This window comes from Tenrec ecaudatus, chromosome 2 (genome assembly GCF_050624435.1).
Source record: "Tenrec ecaudatus isolate mTenEca1 chromosome 2, mTenEca1.hap1, whole genome shotgun sequence".
NCBI lineage: Eukaryota > Metazoa > Chordata > Mammalia > Afrosoricida > Tenrecidae > Tenrec > Tenrec ecaudatus.
In genome coordinates, this window is record NC_134531.1 from 131,983,013 (window position 1) to 132,000,170 (window position 17,158).

Sequence of the window (17,158 nt, forward strand, 5' to 3'; positions counted from 1 at the left end):
CAATGCTTGGCATTTGGCTGGTGAGGGGGACAACTAAGCCACAGATTTCCAACATCTAGCGACCGCGCCTGAACTTCTGCATGCGGCAGCTGGCTTACAAGAGCAGCCAGAGTAAGGAAAAGCGCCAGTTTTCCCTTCCTTGTCCAAGTGTTTGGTTGGTCATATTTGCTCATGTCCCTTTGGTCAAAGCAAGTTACACAACAAAATTCAGTTTCCACATACCTCACTGTTGATGGGAGGAACTACAGAGTTTGCAATGTACCATGGAGGTACAACAAACTTAAATGTAAGTATGAATAAAATTAGGTCACTGGGTGGCACAAATAGTTTGTATTCAACTGCTAACCTAAAAGTGGGTTGTTCCCAGCTCCCCCGACCCCCACCCCACCCCCCACCCCCCGTGGTACTAGTACTTCAGAAGAAAACGGTAGGCCAGCCACAAAACCTCCGTGGAGCGTTTCTCCTCGGTAACCCAAGGGGTGGCCACCAGTGAGAATAGACCGGATGGCAACTGAGAACGTAGGTGAGCAATGCGAAGATTTTCGTTTGTAGCACTCTACCGGACCTACCTGGTGGCATGTTGCGGAAGTGTGTGTGGCTAACCAAAAGGTCAGCAGTTCCAAACCGCCAGCCACTCCGTGGGAGGAAGATGAGACTTTCTCCTCCCATCAGGAGAGAAGTCTCGGAAACCTACAGGGGCAGTTCTACCCTGTCCTAGAGTGTCGCTAGGAATTGGCATTGACTCAAAGGCACTGAGCTTGGTTTTACTGAGCCTAACAGATATTGCTAACTTTTACTATAGAAGTGATTTTGAACAAGAAAATGAAATCGGGGGCATAATAAGAGCCCATGTGGAAAATGCATGGTAGGTGTTGTTAATAAGGACAATTAACAACTATGTGTTCCTTGGCAAATGTCACCTACTTGTCACTGCATTTGAGCATTAGCAGCATCGAAGGCAACAAATAAAAGAATGTTCAATGACTCATTCTATTTTAGCCGATTCTGCATAATATAGCGCACGTGTCATAATTTTAACTCCAAACTGAAAACTTAACTAGAATATTTTGTGTCATTTTCACATATATGTAGGTGCAAAATAATGCATGTTTCTATCTGTGTAATCCTATATTCATATACACAAAGCAATCCATTCTGTAGAAAGAAACAGATAAAACACATCGCCCTTCAACTTTCAATCTGTTGCTCTTACATCAATAAGTAAATTTCATTACCAATTAAGCTGTCTGCATGAGAACCCATCAAATACCACTAAAGTGCATCAGCTTCCTACATCTAATTACAAATGGCACAATACTAATTTGTGTGTCAATCAATCTGAGAACCAGTGTGCTGCACTAACATTCAAGGGGCTGGGGGCGGGTGGGGGCGGAGCACTGAATAGCAGTGCCTCTGTCTTCCTCTTGTCTAGGCTAATCAGCTGCCCCCAGTGTACTTTGTTTCATATTTATGTCTATGCCATGAATATTATTTTCTCCTTTTAATGTAAAGAAATAGCTTTATAATGTAGTTGTCTTTTACTTAACAGTGAGCTAATTAAACTATTTTAGCTATTTTGCTGCTTCAAATATTTCTTTTTCCTTTTCTCAAACTTAGAGACTATAGTAAATAAAACTTCATACACTATACATTTCATTTTTACTGGTCCTGAATTACTAGCACTTTGATTTGTGTTAAATTCTACATTGAAAATGTTTCTTCTAGATCTCATCCCCCAAGCAGACAGCTATCAAATGTTCATTTTCTTCTCTGTAAAAGAGAATGAGATAGAATCAATCAAAGAAGCAAACTTTGATTCTGTCACTATTTGTGTGCGACTGCTTTCAGGGGCTCTGTTTCCTCCTTGCTAAGAGGGGAATAGCGCCTCACTTGAAGCTCTTGGTGAGGATTAAAATAAGTAATGCACATCAGATTCCTGACTCTGCTCGCAGCTGATCTGCACATTCACTTAAAAAGCACCCTAAGCATCATGCGTAGGAGCTTGGGAGGTATAGTGGTTATGCGCTGGCCTGGGATCTGAGCAGTCGACAGACAGTTTGTAACTACGAGTGACTGTATGGAGAAAGACTGGGATTTCTACTCCTGTTAGCAGTTAGTCTCAGAAACCTACAGGGGATTGCTATAAGTCAGCAAAGACTTGATGGCAGTGAGAAGCATCACATGGGGGGCCTGGTGGTGTAGTGGTTACACATTGGGCTACTAACTGCAAAGTCAGCAGTTTGAAACCACCAGCTACTTGGGAGATGAGGCTTTCTACTCCTGTTAACAATTACAGTCTCAGTTGGCATTGACTTCATGACAGGGAGTTTTGTTATTGTTGTTTTTAAAGCATTGTATAATGGCTGCAAGTAATGGCTGGAACCTTTCCGCCAAGACTTTAAGAAAGTATGAGTTGTCATTGTGTAGAAAATCTTGCCTCTGAATATAGATTTGCTATTATTGTTATTAGTTGGTTCTGACTCATAATGACCCTATGTGCGCAGAAGAAATGCTGCAGGATCCTGAATCAGCCTTCTAGCCAAACCTCTGCTTGAGCCTATAGTCACTGTGCTCATCACTCTCCTGGACTGGCTTTCTCCTGCAGGCTGACCCTCTGCTTTACTAAATATGACGTCCTTCTCTGGGGACTGGTCCCTCCTGATGCCCAAAGTGTGATAAACTGATTACAATTCAATGTCTCTCCTTAACTCAGAGAAATCACAAAGAACAGATTCATGTGGGAAAGCAAGGTCCTTGGAGTGAGATTTGGCTCCATGTGAATGGTGATGTTTCATTCATTTGCTCAGTAAATCTGTCCTGCGGGCTAGCATGTGTCAGGAACTGGTAATATACCAGACTGAATGTTCCCCTCATGGAACGTAGAGTTAAAAAAGGAAGGACAATATGAAATGACTATAAAAACACATCAATATATGATTGTATAAGAAACAAACTCACTGCCATTAAGTTGATTCCAATTCAAAGACACCCCACAAGGCAGGGTAAAAGTGCCCCTGTGGAATTCTAAGACTAGGTCTCTTTTTTTATCATTTTAATGGGGGATCGTGCAAATGTTATCACAATCCATACATACATCTATTGTGTAAGCCTCATTTGTACACTTGCTGCCATCATCATTCTCAAAACATTTTCTTTCTACTTGAGCCCTAGGTATCAGCTCCTCATTTTCCCCTCCCTCCTCACACTCCCATGAACCCTTGATAATTTATAAATTATTATTATTTTGTCATGTCTTACACTGTCTGACTCACCCACTTTTCTGTTGTCTGTCCCGTAGGGAGGGAGTTATATGCAGATCCTTGTAATCATTTCTCCCTTTCTACCCCACCATCCCTCCACCCTCCCAGTATCACCACTCTCACCACTGGTCCTGAAGGGTTCATCTGTCCTGGATTCCCTGTGTTTCCAGTTCCTATCTGTACCATTGTACATCCTCTGGTCTAGCTGGATTTGTAAGGTAGAATTGAAAGCATGATAGGGGCGTGATGAGGTGGGTCAGGGAAGAAGCATTTAAGAACTAGAGGAAAGTTGAATGTTTTATTGGTGCTACACTGCACCCTGGCTGGCTCATCTCCTCCCCATGACCCTTCTGTAAGAGGATGTCCAGTTGTATAGAGATGGGCTTTGGGTACCCACTCTGCACTGCCCCTAATTCTCAATGATATGATTTTTTTGTTCCTTGATGCCAAATACCTGATCCCTTCAACACCTTGTGATCATGCAGGCTGGTGTGCATCTTCCATGTGGGCTTTGTTGCTTCTCAGTTACATGACCGCTTGTTTGCTTTCAAGCCTTTAAGACCCCAGATGCTATATCTTTTGGCAGCCGGACACCATCAGCTTTCTTCACCACATTTGCTTAAGCATCCATTTGTCTTCAGCGATTGTATGGGGAAGGTGAGCATCATGGGATGCCAGTTTAATAGAACAAAGTGTTCTTGCATTGAGGGAGTACTTCAGTGGGAGCCGAATGATACTAGAACTCTTTATGGGAGTAGAAAGCCTCATTTTTCTCTTTCTCATGGTTTTAAACTACTGACATTTTGAGTAATCCCTTAACACACAACTCTCTCTGCCACCAGAGCTTCCATATTTTATTATAAAACTAACCAAACTCAATTCTACCTCATAGCAACCTTATAGGGCAGAGAAGAAATGCCTGTGTGGGTTTCTGAAACTGTAACTCTTTATGGGAGTAGAAAAACCTTGTCTTTCTTCCTTGGGCCAGCTGGTGGCTTTGATCGGCTGACCTTAACAATATCAGCCCAACATGTAACCCCCATGCCACCAGGGCTCCTTCTATGAATATATTGTTGTTAATAGGTGCTGTTGAATCTGACCCACTGTGACCCTATGCACAACAGAACAAGTCACAGTCTGATCCTTCACCATCCTCACAGTTGTCCCTGGGCTTCACCCCATTGTTGCAGCAACTATGTGAATCCAGCTCCTTGAGGGCCTTCCTCTCTTTTGCTGCCCCACTACTTTACCAAGCATGATGTCTCCCGGGACTGGTCTCTCCTGGTGACATGTCCAAAATATGTAAGATGAAGTCTGGCTACCCTTCCCTCTCAGGAGCACTCTGGCCTTACATCTTCCAAGACAGATTTATTTTTCCTTTTGGCAATTCATGGTACTCTCAGCATTCTTCGCCAGCACCATAATTCAAGCACAAAGATTCTTCTGTCTTCCATATGTGTCATCCAATATGACTACAGAGCGTGCCCATTGAGATGAGAAGAAAGAACATGGTGCGAGGAGAGAGAATAAGAGAGAGCTCTTCTAAAGATTGCTGGTCGGGGAAGGAACATTTAAGCTGACACTTAAATACAGGAAGAAGCTAAGAACGAGTAGGGGGAGTAGCATTCTAGGCCTACTCATGGCCATGGAGTCATGCTGACTCAGTGATCTCCTGTGGGTTTCTGAAACTGTGACTGTTTACCGGAGTAGCGAGTCCAGTCTTTCTCCCTCAGGACTGCTGATGATTTCGAACTGCTGACCATGCTTATTGAAACCCAACTAGCAGCCACCATACAACCAGGGCTCCTATGGAGCAGCCTATCTGAAGGCCCTACAGTTGTGGCTTTTCAAACTAAAAGATATCCAGTGGATTCCAGCACAGTATTAATAGAAAGTGATGATGAATGCAGAAGTTGAAGAAGTCACCAGTGACCTTGTGATGAGGGCCTCTGGCTACACTGAAGGGGATCATGTAACCCCAGTGTCCCCAGGATAGTTTGGTTCAGGTCTGTTGTCCTAGATAATTATTAATAGTCTCCTTTTACTCTTAAAGATGTCCTGATTTCACCAATAAATTATACGGAGACTGAAGCTACATTAAATATTTTAAATTATTTAATATTGTTTAATAATTAAATGAATTTTATTCTAAACCTAATGAGGGGGCCTCTGCGGAGGTTTTAAAGGATAATCTTTTCTTGCATCTTATTTGAAATGTGCTGAGTTTTAAGGAGGAGAGGGATGTGGTAAGTTTCAGGCGCCGTGGTAAGAATGAATTCCAGAAGAAAAGCTTGGAGGCTATTAGGAGACTGGAAGACAGATGCTATCGCCATTGGCAAGGACGGTGACAGTGAAGATGAAGAGGTGTGAATGGATGTAACATGGATTGCAGAGTTAGGCTGGGTTAGACTGAGTTAGTGATGAATTAGATATGCGAGGAGAGGGAGGAATTGCATAGATAACCCTTCGGTTTCTGGCAAGTCAAACCTCACCTGGGTGACTGTTGGTGCCATGGATGGAAATGGTCTCAATTGCGGGCAGGCACTGGGTGAAGAAAGGGGAAAATAAGTGTTTGATTTTGGGCTTGCTCAATATGAGATGCCTAGGAAATCGCAGGTGTTTTGCTCAAGGATAAGTGATTAATCTAAGGTAAGGATGCAGAAGAGGGAGAAAGACGAGGCTTTCTATTCCCATAAAGAATTACAGTCTTGGAGACCCACAGGAGGGAGTTCTGCCCTATTCTATGCAGTTGCTGTGGGATCACGGTTGACGGGATGGCAGTGAAAGGGAGCAGATAGATAGAAGACCTGTGGCTCAGACCTCTGTTTTCTGAATCTCAAGCCCTCTGTTACCAAGGCACCATTTAGAACATGCAGCTATGCTTGACTTTCACTTCATGCCCGGCTCTTGTGATGGATGCTTGCAATGGACGTTACAGCATGTGCTAGTGGGCAGTTTGTGGCATTGGGGACCTAAATGTGCATGTAAATACCTTTCTGAAATTGTGGAACAAACCATCCAATATATATATGTGTGAGTGTGTGTATAATGAGAATGTCAGATAAGATAGATAGATAGATAGATAGATAGATAGATAGATAGATAGATAGATAGATAGTAAGAGTATTGGGTCTGCAATAGTGAGGTCTGAGGGGCCAGCTCCAATCCCTCCCTCCCTGCAGAAGAATTCACTTCAGAGGACAACACTGAAGCTGCAGCTCAGGGAGAGGGACATGTCTGTTCAAAGCACACAGGAGCAAATGAAGGAGGAGGAAGAGAGAGTGGAGCACATCCTGGCCCACCTGGGCACATCATGGCCTATATATATATCGTATGGCTAGATCCTTGCTTGATAGATCAGAGCATCAGTCCCAGGAAGATTTGTGGTCTCTAAGGTCACCTAGGTAGGGCAAGATAGCCTCAGTCTTTAGTCCTCTTAGCTCTCTGTTCTTCTCAAAAGGAGGAGACATATGAACATCGCTGTGATGTTGTACCAGGGCTGCTAGTGGAATTTGTCCTGGGCCTCGTTAAGGGGAGAGTTTTGTCTTTTTCAGGAAAGACCATCCTTAAACAGCCCTCCAGTTGTCAGCAGAGCTGGCTGAGTTGTCTCTGCTCTGGGGAGAAGCATATGTGATGTGAGACAGCGGGCCACAGAGGGCCCTATTGTGTTCCCGTCACTAATGGGTGCATCGCCGTGCAGCTGATGTGTCCATTTGCCATGGAGCAACAGCTGGCTGCCTGGCTGACAATGCAACTGCTGTTTCAGGTAGAAACAGCTGTTCTGCCACCAAGTATGTGAGCCAGGGTCTGCTTTTGTAGTTCTTTAGACACCACTCTGGCTAACGGCTTTGATATCAGTCCCTGGGTAAAGTTCTTTAGGGCTTCTCATCGAGTTGGAACCTTATTAAGTGAATGCTTTTTATTTAAGATAATTAAAATTAATTTCAGGCAGAAGGCTGTGTCTATAACAGTCATCCTGTTAGAGCATGATGCTGATTTCATGCAACATTCTGCAGGATCAATCGGGTTGCAGCTAATTAGTGAAGCCATGCCAAGCCTGGGAATGAAGTTTAAATGATCGTTTATGGACGTCTCTGCCTCTGCAGTGATCATAGCAAAAGCAGCATTTGCACAGGACTTGGGTGTCACGTTGACCCCGCAGTGACTGATTCCTTTCATCCCTGTCTCTCAGCTGTCACCCCATGTCTGGAGAGTGCGCCTGCAAGCCAGGCTGGTCTGGACCCTACTGTAACGAGACATGCTCTCCTGGATTCTATGGGGACTCGTGCCAACAGATCTGCAGCTGCCAGAACGGAGCTGACTGTGACAGTGTGACCGGGAAGTGCACCTGTGCCCCCGGATTCAAAGTGAGTGACTTGGGCTTGGAACACATCAGCACCTCAAGTTGCATGACCTCGCTTCACGGGATGGTTGTTTATTTGCTCTGTGGTGAAAACATGCACAGCAAAGCCTTTGCCAGATTGATGGGTTCTTCGGGTACAGTTCAAGGACACTGATGATCCTTTTCAGGTTGCAGAACCCCACGCTTACCTTTTCCTGACTTCTTTTATCACACACCTGCATCCCACGCAGACCATTACCCTCTACGCTGTGCCACCCCCACCCCCAGCAAGAGCGCTTCCTCACCCCTTGTATCTCTGGTAACCACTAACAAACTTGGGTTTCTAGATATTGGCTTCTTTCAGGTGGGTGGGATCAGACAGTATTTGGTCCTTTGTAAGTAGTTTGTTTCACTCAGCGTACCATTTTCAAGAAACACTGATGGTGCATCAGGACTTCGTTTATCTTCACGGCTGACAATATTCCATTGTATGCATCAACCCCATTTTGGTTGTTCCATCAACAGATGAAGGGGTGACTTGTTTGGGGTTTATAAATATACGGCTGCGACTACATGATCTTTTTGGAAGTAAATGGATGTGCTAACATTATCCCATGGCTAATGTGAAAGAGAATAAAGGGGAAAGTACCAGTATAAATAGAAATAATTACCTTAGAGTGGTTCCTGATAAAGCTGGTAAAAATATGTGTGCAGCATTAACTTTTAATGTAAATATATGTGCTGAACTATAATGATTCCGTAAGTAATGGCTTTACTGTGCTTTATTAAAAGGAATTACTTTTTAGAGTGTGGTAGGTATTATTGTTAACCATGTATGTTTTTAATTCTTTGCAATATGAAAATAGCTAGTATAAGTTGGTATGTATTTCCATTACATGGTTCATTGTATATGTGTTTTCAGATCTTTTTTTTAAAAATGGGACTCTAATAGAGTACACTGGCTATATTTTCTAGAATTTCTTAACCCCAGAATTGGAAACCATGTGTTCAAGGAAAATAGGTCATTCTTGAATTACTTTCTCCCATTTAAACGGGGAGAATGCTGAACTGTGAAGAATGCTGAATTCCAGAGCGCATCATGCAGGATGGGCGGATCGTCAGGTTCAGAGCGGAGACGACCCTAACTTACATCCCTTCCCTGTCGTTGGGCCCCACTTGGATCGACTTGCTCTTAAAGAAGTTGCTTCTGTTTTCACAGACGGCCTCTGTCACCTTGCGGAGCCCAACTCTCTGTTTAACGCTCACTGCCAGGAAACCAATGGGGTGGCGGTGCTGGCTGAGGCTAGGTGTTACTTCTTTGTATCTCACCTTGACAATATGGCCTATGAGGCGAGGAAGCTGAGGATGCCCCATTGTGATTTGATGCATAGTTACTGGTTGTCTAATTTTAAAACCACAGTTAACGATGTATGGTTACTTAATTATTTGTTTGCGCAAACACAAAAGCTTTCATTTTTGCTACCAAGGAAGAAAGAATTAAAGCAGCAGTTTGGGGTGAGTCCCACTTAATGCTCTCTCAGTGGCGTTAGTGGCTGAGTGATAGAATTCTTGCCTTCCATGCAGAAGGCCTGGGTTCGATTCCCAAACAATGCACCCCATGCACAGTTACCCCCTAACGTCAATGGAGAGTGCATATTACATGAAATAGGTTTCAGTAAAACTTTCAGATCAAGACAGACTAGGATGAAAGTGTGGCTATCTACATGCATGACAATCTTCCTATGAAAACCCTGTAGATCACAGCAGTCTGATCCCCAACAATCATGGGGGTGGGGGTGTATTTTGCATGGTCACCACAGATCCAAGGCAACCTAACAGCCACTAACAGTAACAACAATACATAGTCCTGCTGCCACTGTGCCTGAAAGTCTAAGATTTGCAGAACGGTGACATTGTCACACCTCTTCGGAGTACAATCTATTTGAAGAGAGAGGAAATCTAAGCAGCATCGCCAAGCCATATCCTTGTATCTTGTACAACTTTACTTCAGCCAGCAAATCCCTTCCCTCCTTGCACTGTCCACAGGGGAGTGACTGCTCTGCTCCGTGTCCTCTGGGAACCTATGGGATCAACTGCTCCTCCCGCTGCGGCTGTAACAACGATGCTGTCTGCTCCCCTGCCGACGGCTCTTGTACTTGCAAGGCAGGTGAGAGTGGGTGACCGAGCCTTGGGTTTGCTCCTGCCCTGTGCTCTCCCCGAGTCGCAGGAAAGAAACCCTCACTCAGAGTTTATTCCAGCCATATTTGCTATCTATTTGCGGCAAGCCCCTCATCCAGTACGGACTCGATTCTAGGGTCAAGTGGAGAGGCTTGGATTAGATGGTCATTGAAATTGCTGTCAGCTGCAAAAGTCTGCGAGTCTCTGAGTATTTGGGAAGAGGCATGTGCCCATGCCCCTAAATGTGCTGGCTTAGCGGCATCCCGAAGACCATAGCCATACTCCACTTGTATGTTCTCTTCGGCTAGACTGTGTTCTCTGTAGGTGCTGTGGCAGCCATGATACCCAGATATATGTGTATAGCATCCTGCCTCAAAGATGGGGCTGCTCTTTCAGGAAAAACCTTCCTCACCTTTGCCCTACGAAGACTCCACTGTCCTGATGTGAGCAAAGCGCAGCAGTTCGCGCTGCAGGCCGGTGCATATGCCAAGCCCCTCAGCTCTTCCCTAGCAGAGCTTCGATGTTGGCCCACACGGTTCAGGTGCTTCCAGTGCCCCTTTGGTCATTTCTGATGGGGACCTTGAGCGGCAGAGCCGATGACCACTGAAGCTGAGGGGCACGCCGTTGTATCCCCACGATGTTTCGAAAGGGAAATGCGGTTTGGACAGCCTTTACAAAACCTCTTCCTCCCTTTGTTTTCTCCTGGGCGTTGGCATCTTGTGACAGGCTGGCATGGCGTGGACTGCTCCATCCGCTGTCCCAGTGGCACCTGGGGCTTTGGCTGTAACCTAACCTGCCAGTGCCTCAACGGGGGAGCCTGCAACACCCTGGATGGGACCTGTACATGTGCACCTGGATGGCGTGGGGAGAAATGTGAACTGATTTGCCAGGTACGCCAGACCAATGCACTAGTGGGGAATACCTGTGGGAGGCTGATGGTAGGGTTGGCTGCTCTTTGCAGGGGTGTGTGTGTGTGTGTGTGTGTGTGTGTGTGTGTGTGTGGTTTAAAGTGCCTGAGTGTGAACAAAACCTTAGTAACTATTAGAAGGATTACGATGTTTTTACTGCAATTAAATGATGCATCATTATGGAAATTAGATGTGGAAATGCTTCTCTCTGCCCCCCTTCAATTCCACCCTGTTCGTCCACACCCTTCTATGCCTCCTGTCCTGAACACACCCATCTCTTGGTGGCAGCTGCTCAACAGCATTTGTCAAACACCCAGTGTATGTCATCTCTCCAAATATTGTGTTTCTATTATAATGGAAATCGCCTGTCCTTCGGGGTAGACAGTGTCAGGGTATTAAAAGGGGGCTGGTGACTGGGGTCACTGAAATGCTCAGTGAGGTGACGAAAGGAGTTTGGGAAACAGCTGTGTCTTACTGGCAATATCTCTAGAGTCCCAAGAATCTCCAAAGATTTCACAACTTCACACCTGCCTCCAGTTTATTGGACTCCTTTGAGTCTTACAGTCATTTGGCGATTCCACAGTGTGTCTAATCGAAGGCTGGCTGAGGACACCGATGGGCAGTACACTTTTTCTCCCGCTGACCACTGGCTTGCTTCTTTCCCGTGTTTCCATCACTCTTTCTTCCGATCACAGTTCTTTTCTCTGGGCCCATTCATTCTTCCTTGGACAGCGCTCTGAGAGGGAGATGACTCCATGACCCCAGTCACCTGGGCCAGAGGTGAAGGCTTCCATGCACCGGCTCTGTTGTCCCTGCCCTTCCTCCTCAGTCCCTGCAACCTGGTTCTGGAGGTGTTGGGAGGGCCCTGCCCTCGGCCATTCCATCCACTCCAGCTCTCCACAACAGTTATGTCAGCTCTGCTGTGTCCCACCCCTGAGCAGCGAATACATGATCAGTACTTAGAAGTGGTCTTTTCACTCGTCTAAATGTAAACAAAACAACCCCCTGGCACAATCTTCTTCTTGCTTGTATAGAACATGTGTTAGTCGATCGGCAAGGGCTCACGTCATTCCACAGTGCCTGGGTGGAATCAGGGTGGCAGAGCCAAATCTGATCCAAATGCCTTTTCACACCCACCACCTGTAGCTAGGTGCTACCACGTGGCCCCCGATTCATAGCAACCCTACATCCAACAGACCATACCCCTGCCTGGTCCTGTGCCGCTCCTCACAAACAGTGCCATGTCTGAGACAGTTGCTGCAGCCACTGTGTCGATCCACCACAAGGAGAGTCTCTCTCTTTTCCTCTGACCCTCCACTTGACCAAGGATGCCGGATGTCCTTCTCTGGGACTGGTCCTTCCTGGTAATACAAACATGACCAAAGAGCATGCGATGAAATCTCATTGGCCCCACCCCAGATGGGAAATGCTGCTTTCTTTTCCTCCAACTCTACTGTGCTTCTTCACACGCCTTTATTTCCTTAGCAATCTTTACTTCTCATCAAACACTAGTACAGTCCAAAAAGACATTTATTTTTGTGTTCTTTTCATTTAAAAGTTTCCAACAACTGAGAATACTTTTAAGCCCCGACAACCTCTTCTCCTCCTGTTCTGCTATTTTCCCCTCTTGGTATGGACACCCCATGCTTCTCTTAGTCCTTGGGCCAGGTGAGGGGTCTGTAGTACTTCCTCGTAGTTCCTCGGGCTTTGGTTAAACGAATGGGGCTATGAACGCAGAGTTCTTTATTCCTCCCCTTCAAGAGAAGCTGTCATGTTCACAAAGAGTCTCCTCTCATTGGACCACCCAAGCTGATGTGCATGTGGCAATGGGAAGACCTGGCAGGGAGGAGCAAGAGGAGTATGCTCCCTCCTGGGAGTCCAGATAGCTCATGTGGTTGAGACTTCTCTTTGGGAAAAAGCCAAAACCAAGCTCACTGCTTTCACATCCATGCTGGCTCATAGTGACCTGCAGTGGTTTTCTGAGACTGTCACCGTTTACAGGAGTAGAAAGTCTGTTCTTTCTCCTGCATCGCTGCTGCTGGTTCCAAACTGCCAACCCTGTGGATCTCAGTGTAACTCAAAACTGCTCCACCACCAGGGCACTCATTCCATGAAAAGAGAATACTCAATGAGCCAAAAATAAACCAAAGAATTTTCATAAATCAACTTAATTTTATTTGAGTTGTATATACATAAAATGGATGTTTCTATTAATTTTAAGAGATTTCATATCAGCGCATGGCCTTCCTTTTCTACCAAAGGGCAGAAGAGGATAATGCATGTTAGGGAGCTCTGAACTATTTTTACAAATCTCTAGGAACAAAACAAAAAATAAGTATGTCGGTTGGAATGTACAGTAAGATAACCAAGTGTTCTTTTAATTAGCTTGTATATGAAGGTACAACAATAAGCATTTTGTTTCACCATTCATACCATGTGTCCAAGTATGGTGATTTTAAAATGCTAGCCTCCTGGAGCCTACAGTTCAAAGGGTGGAAAGAGAGGATTATCATTGGTATTCCTGGGAGGTATAAATTGGGGAGAGGAGGAGCCTGTGTCTGCACTGGCTATGAAAGGGGCCTTTTGCCTCCCGTCATGGGATTTTGTGTGCCTCATTCTTGTATTCAATGTTGTCTTCCGTGCAGGATGGCACATATGGGTTGAATTGTGCTGAGCGCTGTGACTGCAGCCACGCGGACGGCTGCCACCCCACCACGGGCCACTGTCGCTGCCTCCCTGGATGGTCAGGTGAGATCCTAGGACACAATTGGGATGGTTGTAGAAAGGCGTCAACTTAACACATACTCTTCCTTATAATTCCAGAGAAACACTTCCAGGTCTACCTTTCTGAAAAGAAAATACAGTAATGTCTCCTATAAACTTATGGCCTGTTTTTTTTTTAATTGAAGATGTAGCATTGCTCAGTTCAGTTCATCTGTAAGCCGGGGGTGGCCATTGTGGATTTGTGCAGGGACAGCCCCCTGAGCCCACACAAAAGGTCCCACTGTCGCTATTCAACTGACAGTGTAAATTGCTCTGAGAATCTCAGCAAGACTCCTGTGGTACTTTTTGAACACTGAAGAAAGAATCATTGGCCAAAAAAGCATAAGAACATAACTAGGTTCACTTAGTGAGGCACAGAATATTAATATGATTACTATGTAGATATTAAAAGGTTCTGTGCGAGAAACGATTTTGAAGTTTCTTTTTCTTGCAATAACATTTAAGTCATGACAAATTCATAAAACACACTAGTACCAATTTTCTAATCACAGAGTGGAAGTTTTTCCTTATTTATATACATTATATATATTATAAACAACTGCCGTTGTTTCCCATCTTGCACAAAGGGACTTCAAAAAGTTCCCAGGAAAATTGAATAACATGATGACGGGCTACGTCCTCAGACTCGGTGAAAATGATGACGGGCTACGTCCTCAGACTCTGTGAAAATGATGACGGGCTATGTCCTCAGACTCTGAGAAAATGATGACGGGCTACGTCCTCAGACTCTGTGAAAATGATGACGGGCTATGTCCTCAGACTCTGAGAAAATGATGACGGGCTATGTCCTCAGACTCTGTGAAAATGATGACGGGCTATGTCCTCAGACTCTGAGAAAATGATGACGGGCTACGTCCTCAGACTCTGTGAAAATGATGACGGGCTATGTCCTCAGACTCTGAGAAAATGATGACGGGCTATGTCCTCAGACTCTGAGAAAATGATGACGGGCTACGTCCTCAGACTCTGTGAAAATGATGACGGGCTACGTCCTCAGACTCTGTGAAAATGATGACGGGCTACGTCCTCAGACTGAGAAGCCCTCACATGCGGTGGAGGATGACACAAACTGTGCAGGCACGTTGGCATCTTGCTCTTCTTTCTATGTGGCAGTCGGGTTCCCCAAAAGGGACAAAGCAAACCCACTCTAATTCAAAATACTTATTCAGGGGGAAATGAATAGGCATTAGGGGAGTTATCGAACATTGGGATGATTAAACTACAGGTAGTCCTGACTATTTCTACCAAATGTAAAATAGTGATTACGATATTTATTGCTGAGATAGCTACTTTCAGTGAAAGTCTGTTAGACTAGACACTGGGTGAGAGATAGAAAAATGAATCAAATGTTAAAAAATCTTCCCATTTAAAGTTATTTTTAAAGCATGTGCGCATGCATGTAATATAGCCGTTACTATACCGCTTGCTTACATTTATGTAGGTGTGAGCACACATGTGTATGTGCTGTTACTAGAGCTGGCACCGGGCAGTGCAATAATGCTCACAGCCGCCTCTTGCACCAGACCACACAGAATACTTAGTAATGCTTTTTCAGTTTTAATCATAGAATAATTTGTGAAGCTCACTTTTTAACAGTTTTTTTCACATATAATTCATGTACCATGCAATTCAATGGTTAAAATATATTAAGAAGAGTTATGCATGTGATGGTTCATTTTTTTAAGAAGATAAATCTTTCAGGAGAAAAATCGTATGACTTAATACCAGAGAGATCACATATTGGAATTTATGGAGTGAGGACAATATTATTTTATTTTTAAAAATATATATTTATACAATGAAGACTACAGAGAAATAGTAATAAACAATATTTATTGAGTACTTACTAAATATTCACAATACTTCTTACATATAGGAGGTTTTATTTTCTCATTTTTTACAAATAAGGAAATCAAGGCAAGATCCCAATCACCAATCCAAACTGAGTGGATTCCCAACTGAGGCAGCTTTATACCAGCATGCTCTTCCCAGTAGAGCCAGATGTCACTGCACACTACTGTCACCCATGGACGTCTTTCAGAAAGGGCTGGGGTTCTACTGAAACCGAGACCTCTGTAAATTGCAGAAGAAGGCCACAGTGACCAGTGCTGGTACCCAGCCACCCACCTCCTTTTAAAAATAAAACCCAAATGGAAATAACTGTACACTGTGTAGCATAACTATTTACAGTGGACATATCAATAATTTTTAGTATAATCACAGTAGTGGGTAACCATTGCTACAATCCATTGTATGACATTTTGTTACCCATTAGCATTCACTCCCAAACCATCTCCCCGCAGCCTATGAGCAACTACCTTTCTTTGCGATTTTAAAATTTGGCCTCTTCTGGACAGTGTGGATTCATACCGGATGTGGTCTTTGGTGACTAGCTTCCTTAGCAAATGTTTTTTCAAGATTTTTCCCATAGTTTAGCATCTGTACTTCGTTCCTTTTGATTGTCAAATAATATTCCATTGTATGGATACATCTCTTCTTATCTGTCCATCAACTGAAGACCATTTGGATTGTTCTCCTCTTTAGCTGTGATGAATAATGTTGCTTTGAACATCTATTTACAAGTTTTTGTGTAGCTGTATAAATATTGGATACGTATATTGAGGAGAAGAATTGCTGGGCCATATTGGCTACCTGTACTTCACATCTTTTGCAGAGCTACTGAACTCTTTTCCCAAGTAGCTGTGCCATTTTACACAGCTACCAGTAATGCATGAGAGTTCCAACACATATTCGTACCTGTCCTTTGGCGTGTAGCTATCTTAGGGGTGCGGAGTGGCATCTCTTTGTGGTTTTGATTTGCACTCTCCCGGTAGCGCATTCTGCAGAGTACCTTTCCATGTACACAGGGACCAGTTATATATCACCTTTTGAAAAAAAATGCATGTGGTTCCCTAGCTTATTTTAAAATCGGGTTATTTGTTTGTGAGTTGTAAGAGTTCTTTATATAGTCTAGAGACAGGTTCCTTATTCGATTTATGATTCATAACTCCCCCCCATTATGTGGATTATCTTTTCATTTGAATCAGAGAACATTTTAATTTTAAGGAAGTCCAGTTTATCAATTGTTTTCTTTGGCTGCGTGTGCTTTTGGTGTTCTATCTGGGAAATAATTGCTTAATGCAAGGTCAGAAAGATGTATGCCCATATTTTTGTAAGTGTTCTATAATCTTAGCTCGTATATTTAAGACTTTATTTCATTTTGAATTAGTATGCATATATTGTATGAAATAGAAGCCCAACTCTCATATGTGTCTAGCTAGTTGTCCCAGCACCATCTCCTGAAAAGACCAGTCTTTCTCTATTGAATAATCTTGACCTCTTTATTGAACATAGGTTTATGTGAGGGCTTACTTCTGGAAGATCAATTATATTCCACTGATCTGTCTGTCATTATGCAAGCACTATACTGCCTTGACTATCCATGCTTTTAGTAACTTTTAAAATCACATAGTTTGAGTGCTCCAGTTTTACACTTTTCAGAATTGCTTTTGCTGTAAGAGTCTTTGAAATTCCATATCAATTTTAGAACCAGTGTGTCTGTTTCTGAAAAGGAGAAAGCTGGAAACTCTATGGAATTCTGTAGATTATTTGGGAATGATTGTCATGTTAAGAATATTAAATCTCCCAGTCTATTAACATGGAATATCACCAGAGTCTTTTCATAG

The 17,158-nt window shown here is 43.8% G+C and overlaps 1 protein-coding gene across 2 annotated transcripts in view; it reads left to right on the top strand.

The window, feature by feature from the left end:
• MEGF10 (multiple EGF like domains 10) overlaps window positions 1-17,158 on the top strand; it is a 197,169-nt gene that overhangs the window by 130,409 nt on the left and 49,602 nt on the right. For both annotated transcript variants that reach the window (XM_075541483.1, XM_075541484.1), the window contains exons 10-13: window positions 7,453-7,627; window positions 9,649-9,769; window positions 10,507-10,670; window positions 13,334-13,436. In XM_075541483.1, the coding sequence (XP_075397598.1) occupies window positions 7,453-7,627; window positions 9,649-9,769; window positions 10,507-10,670; window positions 13,334-13,436 (563 nt within the window). The remainder of the gene's footprint in view (window positions 1-7,452; window positions 7,628-9,648; window positions 9,770-10,506; window positions 10,671-13,333; window positions 13,437-17,158) is intronic.